Here is a 17,458-nt window from a genome sequence, read left to right on the forward strand (position 1 = left end):
TGATTCAGCGTCTTTGCGCATTTTTGCTAATTGCACAAACTAGCAGGATTGGATTGCTTTTGCCTTTTTAAACTTCATTATGTAGTCTGCTTAATTTTAATGTATTACAAATCCAATCCTGTCACAAATGTATATTACTTGTGTTGATATAATGGTGCTCTTGTGCATGTTTATAGTACTGTGATTTAAATTGTAAGTTTTCATTTCAAACTAAACACAACTTGATTAAAAAAAAAAACAAAAAAACGACGCAATGTCTTCATGGTAATGCTCATTGCGGCCTGGTTAGTACTAGCTAAGAGATGGAAGCAGAAGGAGCCCCCCCCCCCCGAACATGGGTTGAATGGCTACATAAACACAGGGGAATACTAGCAATGGAATGTTACCTACAGAGTGCAAGGAGAAACCGCGAATTTCAGGCAAGACTAGGGGCTGGTCCTGGAATATCTTCGTAGTGACTTTATGAAACAGTGGTGCCCTCAAAATGTGTGAATATTGGACATAATGTGAAAAGAATCTCTACACCAGCTTCCTCCTAATAAGGTTAAAACCTAAAATCCCTCTTTAAAAAATATGAAGGGAATTAAATCTACCCTTAAAATACCAGAAGTAGAAAAATCTAACTGTACTAAAGTGAAATACACGTCCCAGAATTCCATAGGGACTGAGACGAAGAAGGGGGCTGAAGTTGAATGTAGACCTAGAGGACCGGCAATTGTACATAACTGCCTGACACTGGTGAAGGCTGTTAACAATGGCCTGCACCTGAAATTGGTTGCCCCACTGAAGAGGCATAAAAGGCGTCAGGAGAGAGGCGCTGGAAGACTATGTGAGGAACCTGTGGGCATCCTCACTACTTTTGGATCCCGTCTCTGGGGGTGGATATGCGAGGGAGGATAACCTGGGTGGAGGGACCTTGGTGAGTGAGGAGAAGGAGAGGATGTCTGTAGCTTAGACATGGTACTGCCCTTTTCACTACAATAATGCATCTTAAACTCCCCCTTCATAGGGTTGTCAGTCCCTATATCTTCTATACAAACACCATGACTTTAAAGTAAACACCTTACTGGGATGAGGAAGAGTCGACTAGGAGCAATGCACACTTCTAGTCAGTTTCACCATTTTAGTACTGAGATGAAGAGACTGCCAATGAAGGATCAGGCCTGTCCTACTAATTGTTACAATGGGGGCAGGCAAACTACCTGGACCTGCAGCCTATTGAGAGGCTATAGGTGCTTAAAAGAAGGCCCCCACAGCAAAACGGAGAGAACCTGCCTGGAGGGAAGGTGCCCGGCGTTTGGTGAGGAGCAGGACCGGCAGAGAAGACAGTGTGTCCCTTTAGGGAGGAAGGTGGTGCTGTGACCCGAGCGGGCCGCGAGAGGACTAAAGCCCCAACACTGACCTGTTTTTACTTGTTTCCAGCTGGAGCTGGGGAGCCCGAGGAACTGCTGATTGTTGCGGGATGCCACCCGAAGGTTCTCCGGCAGCGTGCGCTGCTTGCTGTGTCTCCTGACGCCTTCTCGGGATGAGGGAATAAAATGAAGAAAAGGGCAAGAATGCTCAACAAAACAAAGCACCTCTGGGGAGTACAAGAGAGGATACTCGTAACAGGGTGCTCTGGGGCAAATGTAAGACAGTTAATGTTTAAGCAGAGGCGAAAAGTGCATAACAAGAGGGTTTGGAACCCGAATGAAACTAAAGGAACCATGAATAACTTGCCAAGTGATTCATGAAGAAATCATGAATCGTGAAAAAGGTGCTAAGTAGTGGGGGGGGAATACAAAGGCCAATATTGAATACCGAACTAAAGAAAATATATGGAAATCATGTGGAATTTGTAGCACAAGTGGAAAAGGAATAACCTGCTATGTTGAAAGGAGTGAAGTTTGTTGCAAACATTAAGAAATAAAGTGAAAGTGTCCTGGAAGGAGGTGCTCTCTAAAATCAAGGATATTACAGGACTGTCACTGCCCATGGACCCAAGGGTGGGAATTCTGGGTGATACCGGTGCTGGACCTTTACTGGCCCAATGGCCACCCTAATTGGGCATTTTCTCATGGCAGCGAAACTGACCATTGCCCGAACTTGGAAGTCTGTTAATGGCCCGGTGGCCTAGATGTGGTGGGTTAAGTTGAGGGACATTTTGGATGCTGACAAAATGACGGCACTGTGTGAAGGACTCTATTGCAAATATGTTTCTTTCTGGACCCCATTTATTGACTTTGCAGAGAATTGCCCTGCGCTTGTTAAAAGTCCCCCTTGTTGCAGCACTTTTACTCACTATGAAGCCATCTAACCCCTGGGTGGTGAATAAGTCTGAACTGTGCCTGTTACTTATATTCTTTTCTTTACCCACAGTATGTTAAACTAAAATGTTGTTGAGGAAAAAGTGAAATCTGTTCTAAACGGTTATGAACTGAATGACAAGCAATTGTGAAAGACAAGTTATTGAACTCAAAGGGGCAAGTTGAATGCAAGTTGTGACAAAGCCAAAAGACTGTCAACATAGAAGTGGTGATTGAGCCCCACAGTTGTCAGAAAGAAACCCCAGCAGATGTTAAGTGCCGGCACTGGTGCTTGGCAGAAAACCAGTGTGAATCGAGAAGGATTAAGAGCATCACAAAGTGTTAAAGGTTATTGGTTGTGTGACCTGTAATGGGTGGAGCGTGTGGTCTGACAACTGCACCTAGACCGATAAACCATGACAAGCCCAGAGACGACTGCGATATACAAGTACTGAAGTGAAGGGCATTTGTTTGATATTAGTCAAAAGGACTACCAGTTGGAACTGTGTAATATTGGTGAAACTCGTGAGACTTTGGAACTGTGTTGATCTTGGGCAAGGGAAACCTGAGATTTCTTTTTGTATTGTTTATTCATAGAGATATCTTGGAACTGTACTAAACTTGAGGAAGAGGCCCCTGAAATATTTATGGATTGTTTTGCACTTGGGCAAAGGAACCCTGAGTCTCTTTGTGGAACTATTTGAACTTGTGGAAGCTGAACCAAGCCCGAGCTGGAAGAAGCTCAGAACATTAATTTCTAACACTGTTTCTTTTGGTGCTGCCATCCCTACACATTGCATATCTTTAGATGTGAGGGCAAGCATAGGTTTTGGACACAGACTGACTTTTAAGCTGAACTTACTGACACAGACTATCCTTAGTTTCTTTAGGTAGAGAAATCCCACCTTAGCGTAGGGCACAGTAGGCCTTAATCCATCCTAACATTTCACATAAAATCCCTTTGTTAGAAAGTGAATCTGTTGTCTGTATCCTTGCTTCATGATGCCTTCACACTGGCAGTAGTAGCGTAAGGAGAAAAGCACAAGGCCGGCAGTTCATGAGGAAGTGTGGCCACTTAAGGGACATTGGAATAGGGAGAGAGCAGATTGCACCTGCAAGTTCTGAGAGGGTCCTGTGTTCACAAACCCTGCCTTGCTGTGGCTGTACTGAGCCAGACTTGCTAAAGTGAAGGTTTTTCCAGGTGCGCCTAGTTGCTGTAATTTCAGAGCCGTGGTCATGCTGATGCCCGCAGCAAGAAGCAAGCCGAGGGACGGAGTGGAGGAGACTCCCAGTTGTAGTGGCCAGACCGTAGACACCCGTGCTGCATGTGGGTCCCAGGTGTGTCTCGAGCCGTAATAGAAGTAGTAGTAGTCGGGAAGTTGAAGCAGCCTGCAACCACAGTGTTTCTGGAGCCAGTGAGTGAGGCTTGGCATTCAGTTTCACTCATAAACCCTTGCCGGTAACTGTTACCAGCTCTAAAGTGGCTTGCATTAAAGCTGGAGCGAGTATAAACTGTTCGTAGTTGAGAAAGTTATTGTTTACAATGGAAATCTATCACGCGCACTTCTAATACAAGTGAGTGATCGCAAATGAAGAAAAGCATTTTATTTTCCATTGTCGAATTGTTAATTGTTGCCGGAGTTGTCGCGTGCCTCCAATAATAAGGGGAAACTGACGCTCACTTTCAGACTTTTTGCAAGACTTTATGGCATTTAATCGTGTGACCCGTTCCAATTCCAGAACGGAGTAGAAAATATTCCCACTTTAATATCTGGAAATGCAAACCCTTACAGAGGCTTAAGGTTGAAGATCTACCTTAGAGTGGTCGTGTATGCCTAAAACTGTTTTCCCTTTTTTTCTTTTCAAAATTATTTTATTGGTATTTCAAGGAGAGAAAAAATACTGTCAACAATCAACACTGTTCCCCTCCCGTTCCCAAATACCCTTTACCCTGCCCCTCCCCTCCACTGCCACCCCTCTCCACCTTACCCTCCCCTTCAGCCCCTACCCCCCATGCAGTAGTTTGTATCCAGGTTGCGTATTGAGGTATATGTCTCTCCCTTTTTCATGGGAGTACCCATGGCTATCTCTTCCGGGCCACCACCATGGTCCCCCCGGTAACTTATCCCCTTTCCCCTGTCTAGCCTTGCCATTCCCCCTATACAGGCCCCAACCCTTGTTTACTGCACTCACCGACCATACTTCTCAAAGAATGAGACCCACTGATATTCAATATTGGACCGAGATTCGTCCAGCAGATGTGTCAAACTCCATGTCGTAAATGGCTCGGACCTTTCCCACCCAATCTTTTTCCACTGGCATATGTCGGCTCTTCCACAGCTGGGCCAGGCAACATCTAGCCGCTACCAACATAACCTGCACCACCATATGGCAGCATCCATATGGTCAACCATACCATCCTGCTCAACCGCCTCCGTGAAAACCTGGGTATCACTGATCAGGCTCTGGCCTGGCTGACCTCTTTCCTCTCAGATCGACCCTCCCAGGTCCAACTTGGATCCTTCCTTTCATCGATCTTCCTCTCTACCTGTGGTGTTCCCCAGGGGTCTAACCTCTCGCCCTGGCTTTTCAACCAATACCTGGCAACTCTCGCCCACTGCATTGCCATTTTCTGCTCAAATTCCCAGTGCTACGCTGACAACACTCAACTCATTTTCAGGCTGACCTCTGCCACCTCCTCTCCCTCTCTCATCTGATTGCATAACTGCCATTCAAGATTGGTGTGCCGCCAATGATCTTTGTCTGAATGCCAGCAAGACGAGATCCTCCTCATCGGCACACCTTCACCATCCTTTCCACTCACTCTCTGGCCGGCCTCCCTTGGCCCTCCTCCTACCCCCACCTGCGAGGCTAAGAACCTCGGGGTCATCTTTGACTCCACCCTTTCCTTCTCCGCCCACATCTCTGAGCTCTCTAAAAAGTCAAATTTCCAACTGCACCACCTCAGAGGTACACTCTGCCTTTCCTCTCCTTCCCCCAGAAGCTCATGGTATCTCAAGCAGTGGTTCTCTCTAGCTTGGACTATTGTAACAGCCTCTTTCTAAATCTACCTGCCTCTACTCTCCGCCCTCTGCAACTAATCCAGAACAGGACTGCAAGACTTGTCCTTGGCTCAAGCCCTGGGATCGTATCTCTCCAGCTCTGAATCTCTCTACTGGCTCCCAGTGGATGCAAGGATTAAATTCAAAACCCTCTGCATTGTCCACAAGGCTTTCTGGGGCGTGGGTCCAAAATACCTTCAGCTATCCCTCCGCAAATACCTCCCCTCTCAAGCTCTTCGCTCCTCTACCTCCAACTCACTCAGGGTCAGTCGTTTTTCTAAGAAACGAGCTGGGGGTAGATCTGTCTTCGGCTGGGGCCTCCCTCTGGAACAGCCTCCCTGCCACTCTAAAGCTTGAGGAGAACCATCTCCAGTTCCGGAAGCACCTCAGACCTTCCTCTTTTCTTCTGCCTTCGCTCCCCCTCTCCCCTGCTGATCTGTTTTCTCTTGGCACTGTGCACCTGGCCACCCTCTGTCCTTTGGGCCCAGGTACCTGCTCATCCTGCCACCTCCTGCACTGCCTCCGGGCCACCCCTTGCACTCGGGTCTGTATCTGTACCCCTACAGCCCCCACTTTTTCTTCCTGCACTTATCAGACCTACCCTGGCTGCTGCCTTAAACCTAGCACTTGCAAATTGCTGGCTGCATTACCACTGTTTGTTACCTTTATTATTTATTTATTGTTATTTATCTGTTTCTCCTCTGCTTCACACTTTCACCTCTCCCCCCTTCCATGCACTCCCCCCCACCCCCCATGCACTTGCGTGTTCTCAATGTCACTGGGCCTAGTAAGATCACTGTTTTGTTGTCCCCTGTTCCCCTCCCTTGCCGCGCTCTGAAACACTTGTGTACGAGCGCAATAGAAATAAAATATCAATCCAATCTCCTCGTCGCCCCCACCTGAACCCCAAATAGGAGAAACTAAGGTGAGAACCCACTGTGAATCCAGTCTACCCCTCTAACCCAAGATAGGACATCCCTCCAGTAGGCTTGGACCTTGTAGCAGCCCCACTACATATGACCATAGTCCCCTCTCACCCGCTTACACTTGCAGCACCGAGTGTCTTGCCCGCTACCCATCTTTGCCAGCACCACCGGCGAGTAGTGCCATCTATGCAACAACTTCAGGGCCTGGTGTCTATACTGAAGGGAAGCCGTGGCACAAGTGACCTTCCTGCTAATCAGCGCCCATAGTGCATAGTCAATGTCTTCCCCCATCTGGATCTAGCTGGGAAGCTGGGAGCAGGTCCCTATGTACCGCTAACAAAGTTGCTTTATATAACCACGCGATAAGCCCCTTCGAGCCCCTCTGCCTCAGCAGGAGCTGCTCAGTCGGTCAACCCCCTCCTCAGGTTTTCACCTCACCGGTCACACGTCCACACCCCTTTCAGCTGGAAATACCTGAACAATGAGAGATTCGCCACCCTCAAACACTCCTCCAGCCTGTCCAAGGGCATGAATATCCCCCTTCCCACATTTGCCCCACCTAACTCAGCCCTGCCTCGTACAACATCTGGAACGCCAGCAGTTCCTCCACCCCATCCCTCAAGGGCTGGCCCAAATACAAACAGGATGGCCATGTGTATAGCCATCCGTCACCATTGCTTGTCAGTGTGTGGATCCAGGTGGTGCACCATTATGCAGAGCTGAGAGGCCCTGTGGTAAGTGTAGGGATCTGGAAACACTACCGCCCCACCCCCCTCCTTCTCCTTCAACCGTGCCAGTGTCCCGTAGGCGACCCTATGTTTAGCCCCCCACCTAAAGGAATTTTAATAAGGCTGTCTTAACTTCCTCAAAGAAAGACTTCAGGACCTTCACTGGGAACATTTGAAAAAAAATGGGAATTTGGGCAATATCACCATTTTAATGCACTTTAATTGCGCCATCCACGTGTTATTTTTTTTTTTTATTTATTTTTTTATAACTTTTCCCACCTCTCCGTATCTTTCCTTAACGTTGCCCACAGTGGAAGAAAATTCCGGGGGAAGAGGTCTTGGTACTGGCGTGACACCTGAACCCCTAGGTACCGGAAGGAATCTTCCTGTGTCCGGAAGGGCAAACCCTCTATATAGTCCCTCTCTGCCCTTTGCAAATCCCCGACTGGGTAGGCCAGCGGCTTCTCTAGGTTGGCTTTGAAGCCTGTTGACTCCCCATTCTTTGCTAATCCATCCAATATGTGGGGGATGGATTGCTTATGCTTAGTAATGTAGAGCTGGGCATCGTCTTCAAACAGGCTGACCTTGGACGTCAGCCCCCCCCCTTGGAGACTCACCCTATAGCATCATCCTTCCTCAGCTCCACCGCCCACCGCTCCATCAATAGTACATAAAGCACCAGGGAGAGCGGCAGCCCTGCCTCGTGCCCCGTTGTAGGGGGAAGAACCAGTGATATGTCTCCATTCACTGCCACCCTGGCTATAGGTTCAGAGTAGAGAGCTCTGATCCACCCCTCACCTCGGGCCCATCCCTATGACTGAGAACAACTCCTCCATGAAAGCCTAACTCGCCCTTTCAAAGGCCTTTTCTGCATCTAAGGCCAGGAAAAGGGGCCCCCTCTGCCGCCACCCCTGGCACCTTAAGGATGTGCAGTGTCTTGCGAAGATATTCCGCACCCTGTCTACACATGATGAAGCCTGTCTGGTCCACGTGTACGGGATGCTGAAGGGGTGGCTCCAGGCGTAACGCCAACACACTGGCAAAAATGTTGGCATCAACGTTTAGGAGGGAGATGGATCGGTACGATGCACAATTGGCCGGGTCCTTCCAAGGTTTATGGATTACTGCTATTAAGGCTTTGAGGAATGTTGGCAGCACAGTGCCCACCAATCCCCTCACGATCGAGTTAAAGAGCTTGGCGAGTGGTGCTGCCAGCAGGGATTGAAACTATTTATAAAAGTCTGAGGTAAACTCGTCCTCCCACGGGGCCTTGCCCACCTTTTTAACCCCTGTATTGCCTTCAGCACCTCCTCCCGTGAGATATCCCCTTCGCGCGCTTCCCTTTCAGCCCCTGTACGCTGGGGGAGCTGCAACACCTCCAAATATGCACGCACCTCGTCCTGTGTCTCCTCCCCTGGTCTCATGTATAAGTCTTGGTAGTAATTGGCAAACCGGGCTGGTATCCCCTCACTTCCCTCCATCAGGGTCCTCTTGGCCCATTTTATCCTGTCCAATCTCCTCTCCACTCTGTCTTCCCTTACTCTGACAAGAGTGTGCCTGCTGTATTCCCCTTCTCGTAGTATCTCTGATGCGTATAGTTCATCTCTTAACCACCTCCCCTATTGATACGGAGTGGAGCTTCTGCCTTTTGTCCCTCATCTCTCCCAGGATCCTTTCTCTATCCGCACCCTTTTGGGTCAACCGGGCTCTCATTACTGAGGTCCTCTCAGAGTCCTGCCTCAATCAGTCCCCTTTCCCTTTTCTTCTATGCCCCCTCCACTATGATCAGACCCCTAAAGGTGCCCTTTGCAGCCTCCCAGCCCGTGGCTATTCCTACCTCCCCATTGTCTTTAGTTACAAACTCCGCCTCAATCCCTTTCCGCAGGATGTCCCGAAACCTGATCTCTCACTAAGGTGTCGTTGCACCTCCACCCAGACTACCTTCGGCGAGGCTTCACCGGTCTCCACTCGGACACTACTAGCTTGTGGTCCGACCACGTTACAACCTCCACTCGAGGTCCCCCCCCCCAATCTCGCCCACCTGTTATTGTGGGACCAACGACAGATCTCTTCTCGAGGGACCGGTGTAGGGGCGAGTAAAATGTGTATCCCCTGGCCCCGTGCAACACCTCCGCCAGACATCCACCCAATAATAGTCCTGCAGAAGATTTTGAAAATAAATGTTCTCCTTACCTGTCACCCTCCTAGCCCCTCGCTTTGCCGACCAACTGTCCAGTGCTGCCACCAGATTAAAGTCCCCTCCCAGGATCGTGGCTCCTTCTGTCCAACTTTCGAACATCCGGAGTACCCGGTGTATGAAACCTACCTGCCCAGCATTTGGCGCATATATTGTGGCCAGTGTTACCTCTGCACCCTCATGTAAGCCCTTGAGCCAGAGGAACAGACCCACATACCCTCTTTTGACCTGCAGCTCTGTCATCCTGAACACCTTCCCTACTAGCATACCCACCCCCTTCTTTTGGTCCTAATGAGAGGCCCAGTGCGCCGCACCTATGTCTTTGCCCTTTATCGCTGACACTGCCCCTTATATATTGTGAGTCTCCCAGAGGAAGACAATAGTCAGCCACTGCTCGCAAAACATATTGCTGGTGAGGGATCTCTTGTTTTGGGAGTTCAGCCCTTTCACGTTTAGTGTAGCCACCCTCAGCACAGCCATAGTCTGTGGCCATGCTTGCCCTACCCCCTCATCCACCAGCAAGAAATCCCCCCAGATCCCCTGTACCCACCACTGCATGGACCTTTCCCATACCTCCCTCTCCTCCTCTCTCCCTGAGGCGTCCGACCAAGTGTCCCTACCATTGCAGTCATACCTGTTGAACCACCAGGGACATTGTCCTTGCCCTGAGCCCTCCACCCAATTCCCCCTCACTCCTCCTCCAAACCCCTTGCACATCACTGCATTGTCCTTCGCTCCCCCCAGCACTAACCATCCCATTCCTGGGTGTGCAGCCCCCTAACAAGTGCCCCCTCCCCCACAACCAGCCTTAACCAGCCTAACAAACAACTTGTAAACTGTTCGAGAACATGGAAGTAGGCTCTCCTCATTCCTTCCTCCCAGCCACTTCCTAAACCACTGCGTGGTCACCTCCCCCCCCTCTCTCCAGTCCCCTTTATCAAGCCATGACAAGTGAAGCCTTGAAGACTAGTTCAAGGCCCAGGGAAACATGCAGAGCAAAGGCCACTGAGGTAGCCCCCAAACTCATGTCCCACATTCGCGTATCTTCTCGGCGGGAGGGTGGAGTGTTCATCTTCTGGAACTTCCTGGCCCCCTGTGCTCTGCGCCTCCCCGCCGCAGGTTCCGTCCCTTGGGGAGGTGGGGAGGGGGGGAGAGGTCACATCGGGAGTCCTGTCAGCTTCTAACTTCTTCCTGGGAATCCCCATTCCGCGTGCCCATTAGTTCCTCCGTGGCACACCTAACTTCTTCCGTGACCAGGTGGAACCTCTCTCCCCCCCCCTGCCATTCAAACACCAGTGCGAAGGGTTAACCCCATCGGTATCTTGCCCCTTTCTCCTGGAGCCACTTGGTTAGGGGTCTGCATTTCTTATGCCTCAACAGTGTGTGGGCCGACACGTCCTGGAAGACAGCTACCCTGGAATCCCTGTATTCAATGTCCCTGAGGCACCGTGCCTTTTCAACGATCTTCACCTTGTCGCTGTAGTAGTGCATCTGGGCCAAGACACTTTGCGAACCTCTGCTTCCTCCTCCAGCCCATTGCACTCTATCTATGGTTACCCTCTCACCTTCCTTGGACCCTGGGATCATTCCAATTCTTTCTTGTATTTTGTGCTCTAGGCCTCCAGGGGATTCCCCTTCGGTTTCCCTCAGCCCAAAAAACTGAGGCTGTTGCAGCTCTCGCGGTTCGATATCGTCTGCCTCATCCGTTTTCTCTAGTTCCAGGAAGCGTCTCCATTTGCACTTCTGTGATTCCCCTCAAGGCCTGGTTAGCCTTCACTCTATCCTCCCAGTGTTCACATCCTTGCTGAGAGGGTGGCCACCTTTGCCCCTATGTCTGTTCGCATTCCCCTAGTCTCTTCCAAAATGGCTTGAATATCGCTTTTGATTGTCCTGATCTCTGCCGTACATGCGTGGGGTCCCTTTTTGCCCTTTGCGTTAGCCATTGTCTCCTTGACCTGATGGCAATACTGTGCGAGAGTTCCTATCCCGCTTATTCAGTTGTGCCCTCTCCACCAATGGTTGCAGGCCTGTGCAGGCAGTCTCCTTGCTCTGCCTTTATTGCCGCCCCAACACAGCTCAGGCAGAGCGGCTCCCCCAGGTCACCTCCTTCCCACCGGTGTTGGGTCCTACATAGGACGTGGCCCCAGCACCCTCCTCTCGGCACCATCCGTTACTTACCGCTCTTTCAGGGGACCATTCCTCTGCTTTCCCCTCTTTGGTTCCAATGACTGTCTTCATGACCACCTCCACTTTCCCCACACTGTCCTCGAACCCCCCGCCCCCGGGCACCCAGTGTTAAGGCTTCAGCTGCAGGTCGAGCCCCTCTCCACTTGTCCTTGGGTCTCTAGGACAGTCCATTATGGGTGTACTAAGCAACTCCTGGTGCTGGCTCCCTAGCGCCTTGCACTACCAATGCAGTCGCCGGCTGGGTATTCCTCCTCCCCCTGCAGATTAAACGGCCACAATGGTGCTGTGGATGGCCACCCTGTGCCATCCACTCTCACCTCCCATTCAGGGCTGGGGATCGCCTTCTGGCCGTTGCATCGGATTTCGGTGTTTTCTGAGCTGGAGCGGGTGCTGCTGCTCTGAATTCAGCACTGGGAGCTCTCCTCACCTGCTGGTTCTGCAGTCTGGGGCAGAGCAGCCTCCCCTTATCCTGCTAGCGGGCCTCTTCAGCTCATCTGCATCGCCTGTTGCTCCTCTTCTCTGCAGCGCACTCCGAGACCGGCTTTGCCCTCTGAAGTGGGACCGCAGCTCAGGCTTCTCTCCACCGCCCAGGGCTGCCTGCCACTGCTTCTGCGTCCCATGGGTGGGGGCCTGCTCAGGACACCCCTCTTCTCCCCCCTACCCCCCCTTGCTGGCACTGGTCTCACTTCGGCTTGGGGGTGTGACCTTCGGGCCAGTCCTCCTCTAACTTTGCGGGCCGGTTTCCCGCTCTCACTCTTTTCCCAGGCAGTTGACCGCGCCAGGAGTCACTGGTGCCGTGGGCCTCAGTTGCCCGATGGTCCCCGCTCTGAGGGGTCCACCACTTGAGTCTAGCACCGCTGCTGCGGCCACCCTTCAATCAATCAGGGGGGTCTCTTCCTGGGGGGGCCTGGGTTGTCAACTCCGACAAAATCCCCACAAGTTACCAGGGCATGGATGGAGCCTTGTGCTTAGGTGTCCATGTTGTCTGTGCCCCCTGATGGCCTCCCTGTTTTCCGTTTTAAGGTGGAAACCTGCTGTGGGTAGCACTGACTATACACTTGGAGTTTGCCCTTATGAGTGAACTCTCTTCTTTGCCACTTAGCTTTATTTTCTTTATTACTTGGTATTCATTAAATACGTTCTGCTTGGATTTGTTCATTGTTCGGTGTTCAAAATCATTGGTTTGTGTCAGCTTTCGTGCACAGAGTACCCTGGATCCGAATTGACTCTCTGCCAACTCCGAGGTTCCTCACATCGACTCCCTCTGACTGCGGGCTTCGCGGCGGGCAGTCTGCCTTCTCTCCTGCTTCTCAGGTAAGTTGCGCTGCAGTCTCTGGGAGCAATGATGGCTCTATTGATCTTCCTTGGCTTCCCCAGTCTGCTTCACGCTGCTTCTGTAGCACATCTCCTTCAGAGCTTGGCTTCTTCTTAGTACGCCGTCTTCAAATGTGCGTACTCTGCAGTTTTCCTGGCTTCCACCTGTCGGGGTGACATCTGCTAGCGGGCTTCTCTCTGTGGCTTCTCCTGCACCTCTAATGGCTTGAACTCCTTCTGCTGCGCCTTCTTGCGTGGCCATGAACTGCTTCTTCCTCTAATTCATCTTCACAACACAGCTGAGTTTTATCCTGGGTTTTAAAGATCCTGCTCAGGTGCTCCAATTGAAAATGACTAAACTGCACCTTTGAATATTCACTCTTCTGAGTCCCCATTGCCTTGAAGTTCCTCTTCTTGGTCCCAGTACTTGTTGCATGATGGGAACCGAAGGCCATAGTAGAATGTGTAGTATTAAGTTGTTCCATTTTAGTTTCAATTAAATCAGATTGTCCTATAAACTAGTAGAGTAAGGGGAGCTTGTGGAAAGAGTTTGCAATTTCACATTAAAGTTAGTGTTTCTCATTAAGACAGAATCATGATTTTATTCTCATGTGGTTTCATTTATATACCTCAGTGACACATATATGGAACACGCACCATCTCCTATTTCTTATGTCTCTTTTTCTAAAATGTATTCATATTGCTGACCATTTGTCAACAGTGGGGCGGCTCACCTGGACGTAGCTGTCGCTGGAGGAGGCTTCGGATATTGAGTTGTCTGCAGAGAGTTCTTCAGGGGGCACCCTTCTTTGTGAAGAGGTAGGGTCTATTCCGTTAGTTTGTCACCCTGGCAGGACCGAAGAAACCGTACCAACCAGAATGGTATCCCTCCTGCGCAGCCCAGGAAAAAGGGGGGGGGGGGAGCCTTCAGGCACAAAAAAAACCCAGGTAGTTCTTCTGCTGAAACAGGTGATTCTTGTGAAGAGACGACCTTCTGAAGAGGGTGATTCTGAAAAGGAACTGGCTGAGTCCAAAGGCGTAGAGTGTCCAAACTCGGAAAGATCCAAAGAAGTAGCTCGGAGGCCTTGGGAGAGAAGGCTGTGCAGATCCGTCTGAGCAGGTAAGAGAACTAAAGGGATCCAAAGCTGGTCAGCAAAACAAAGGCTAGTACGTGGCAGACATGTAACGGAAGTGTGAGATTCAAGATAAATAGAAAGGGAAAGCAAGAGTGCAGCTGTAGGCAACTGCTAGGACGAAAGGCTGAAGTGTTTAGTGAGCAGTGAGGATACCTCAAGAAGCGTATCATCGGAGGAAAGAATAGGGAAGCCATAGAAGGCAGAAATTAACGAAGGGAAGCAGCAAAGAGTAAGAGCGAGTGTGACGCTGGTGCCATGCAGAAGAAAGGGCACGGCTAACGGACAATCACTTACCCCAAACCATTAAAAAGAATGAGCACTGAAAAGCAGGGTGGAAACAGGAAAGGTAGCCGGTGGGGGAAAAGGATGCGATGCGAGACTCGCTAATGGCAAGATAGAAGCCCACAGCCCTAACAACCCAGAAAAAGCAAAAGGTAGAATGAAGCTAGCATGCAAAGGGGGTAGAAACACAAGGGCAGATCAAGAAAGGAATAATCAGCAGCGGTCAGGGAAAACGACCGATACGAAGAGGAGCAAAGTATAACTAAAGTTGCAACACGCCTGGGGGTGGGCCTACCGGGCATATGATGATCCCGCAAGAAAGACTAGCACGCTGTTGAAACAGCGTGATGGAACGTTGATGGCGAATCTTCCATCGGCCCCACAGCTTCCAGGAGCCTTTCCCCATGACACCATTATTGAATATCTTTAAAAGTTAGGCAATTTAAAGAGTTTGTTTGCTGTGTTTATGGCATATGAGTAACATTCTAACAGTATATAGTTAGACAATTCATTTACATGTTTTGACTGATTTGATACTGTAATACTAATGTCCATATTAAATGTTTGAAAACACGTTTTATGTGCAAACCATTTTTGCCCAATTGGTAGGCTTTAATAATGCTCTATCAATGTAAAAATTACTTATAAAGAGTTGGAGAAGTGTGTGTGTGTGTGTGTGTGTGTGTGTGTGTGTGTGTGTGTGTGTGCCATAAATCGATGTGCGACAGTGTTGTGCATAAGCACTTGCAATGGTATGGTTCAAGCGATTTAGCAATGGTCAAAATTGTGTATTAACAGTTAAAAGAAATGTATGACCGATGAAGGATGGTAATGAATTCAAATTAAGTTTCTTTTAAGGCTGGCAGTTGAGTTTATAAAAGGAACCTTACATAAAATAGGAATACAGAAGAAAATTACTCAGTGGGTCTAAACATAATATAAACACCTGCTGCAACTTGATGAAGCCAGTCGTGAGCTAAAGATAACCTGTCCTTTCATGGCAAACCAGTAAAAGCAATGTTCTGTATGTGAAGGGTTCCTGCGAGTACCAATCGTGAGTGGATTTGTCAGAGCACAAAATGCCTGGAAAGATATGATGCCAATGGAAATTGGTCACCTGCATCTTCAGAAGTTGTTAAATCGACTTGAAAATCTTCTCTAAAATCTCAAATAGAATGTGCAGTTGGATCTAAGAAGTAATGTTTCCTTGTATCTATAATTTTATCATTTTATTTTAGAGGAGAAAATATTGCTGTAACTTCAAAGCACTATTTCTTTAAATTTTAGAGCGAAGACTCCGAAGAATTAAAGGTTTGTCACAGGAAATCACCTCCAAGGACATGCTGCGCACACTAGCCCAAGCAAAAAAGGAACACTGGGACAGATTGTTAATGGAGACTTTTCAGTCTGAGGTTTTTGTGGATGATCACGAATGCGATGAGAGGTAAGGGGTAGACTGGAGTGGAAAAACAGTTTCTCATATATCTGCAAATGTACCCAGGTATTTTCTTACAGCCTATATACACACAAGTCAGCAGGCAATTTTTGAGTGGTACCTTGTTGCATAGCTTGGTAACTGGTTCACATTCTACCTAGCAAAGCTGTGTGATGAAATAGCTTACTGATCCGCTGTATGTATTCATTTATTAACATTTATAAAGTGCGCAGCAGCCCGAAGGCTTTGTGGCGCTGTTACAGACATTAGTTATTGGTTGCAGAAAAAAAAGCATACTTGGTTACATGACGATACAATTGTTGTGGGTTGGGTAGACCTACTTGGTTCCTAGACAGTACAGTACTGAATACTGGTTACAAAATGCGAGCGGTGGGTCAGGGAGGCAGTGTGGTGCGGGAGCCTGTGTTTAGTTGAAGAGTGGTTTTTAGCCCTTTGCTGAATGCCGTGAGGGAGGTCTCCGCTCCAAGTGCGTTGGGTAGGGCGTTCCATAATTTGGGTGCTATATTTTTATGGGGGTAGGGATGCGCAGTTGGTTGGCATAGCAAGTTCTTTTGGGACACGAAGAGGTGTCTCTGGCTGTGGTCTCAGATAGGTAGGTAGCGGCAGAGAGGCTTAGGCATTTATGTGTTAATGTGAGGGTCTTGAAGGTAATTTTATCCTTTACCGGAAGCCAGTGGCCTGCCAGTCTAGCCTGAGTGATATGGTCTCTTTTGGGGATGTTGAGGGCTGCTCTTGGTGTGTTATTTTGGACTATTTGGAGCCTGTTTAGATTTTTAACCGAAGTGCCTGCTAAAAGAGCATTGTTGTAATCTAGTTTAGCTCCAATGGTAGCTCGAGCTATAGAGAGGCAGTTCTTGTTTGATAAGAAGGGTTTTATAGCATTAATTAGTTTGGTGGTGTGGGCAAAGGCAATGGCACTGACCTGTCGTGTCATGGACAGAGTGGAATCTAGGAACACCCCAAGGGTCTTCACCGAGGAGGAGACGGGGATGATGGTGTTGTCACTGGTGAAGTAGAGAAAAAACGTACATATACCACTAGCTACCCACCTCTAGCACACCGAAGGAAGGCTACTTGTCAGAAATTAACCTCACAGTAGGAATTTCATATGATTTTATCTCCCATCAGAGACAGAATGATGTATTTAGCATATTTTAATCATTATATCAAACACAACATCATAAAATGACATAAAAAACCTATTTCCAGCGTTCGTCATTTGTAGAAACAAAAATGAGCGAGAAAAGCAAACACCAAGACATTTGCAGTATACAATTTTCGTGATGTTAGTCATGGTGTGTTTTGATCGCATTTCAATTATACAACAACATGGTATAATAGCGTCAACACTTAAATATGTTTCTGGGGAGAAGGACAACACTGTTGCAGTTTAAAGCTCATCAGTCAAGTCCCAAGCCCCGTCTTCAGGACGCGATAGGTTAAAGAAAAAAGTTACTCTGGCAACATGGCACCTATGTGTCAGTGTAAAGACCTAAAAAAATAAATGAAACATGTTTTACTCAAATTGATAAACTGTGATGATGGTGTGTATATGCATAACAAACAAGTAGCCAAGTTGCTAACCTTAAAATTATTTCTTGTGGTGTGATGGGCAAAACAATTGCGTGAATCAATTTAGTTGAGGCGGCAAACCAGTCCGTCTTAAGAATTCAGGCTGTAAATCAATACGTGAATTATTTAGGGTTTTTTTTAAACAAGTAACATATTGAGCCAACAATAGCCACATCTAGGTGTATGAATAAATCAGATTTATCATTTAATGTATAAGGCAAGGATTTTAGTTTCAAGTCCTGCAAAAAATATCAATAGTGAACCAGAATTTCTATGATATTCTGGACACTACATGTCCCATAATGCATCGTGG

At 48.5% G+C, this 17,458-nt stretch overlaps 1 protein-coding gene across 3 annotated transcripts in view; it reads left to right on the top strand.

Moving 5' to 3' along the window:
• CCDC32 (coiled-coil domain containing 32) overlaps positions 1 to 17,458 on the top strand; it is a 129,282-nt gene that overhangs the window by 92,096 nt on the left and 19,728 nt on the right. For all 3 annotated transcript variants that reach the window (XM_069637562.1, XM_069637563.1, XM_069637564.1), the window contains exon 5: positions 15,405 to 15,561. In XM_069637562.1, the coding sequence (XP_069493663.1) occupies positions 15,405 to 15,561 (157 nt within the window). The remainder of the gene's footprint in view (positions 1 to 15,404; positions 15,562 to 17,458) is intronic.

The sequence above is a fragment of the Ambystoma mexicanum genome, chromosome 14 (assembly GCF_040938575.1).
Source record: "Ambystoma mexicanum isolate Mex_15411 chromosome 14, UKY_AmexF1_1, whole genome shotgun sequence".
NCBI classification, from domain to species: Eukaryota; Metazoa; Chordata; class Amphibia; order Caudata; family Ambystomatidae; genus Ambystoma; species Ambystoma mexicanum.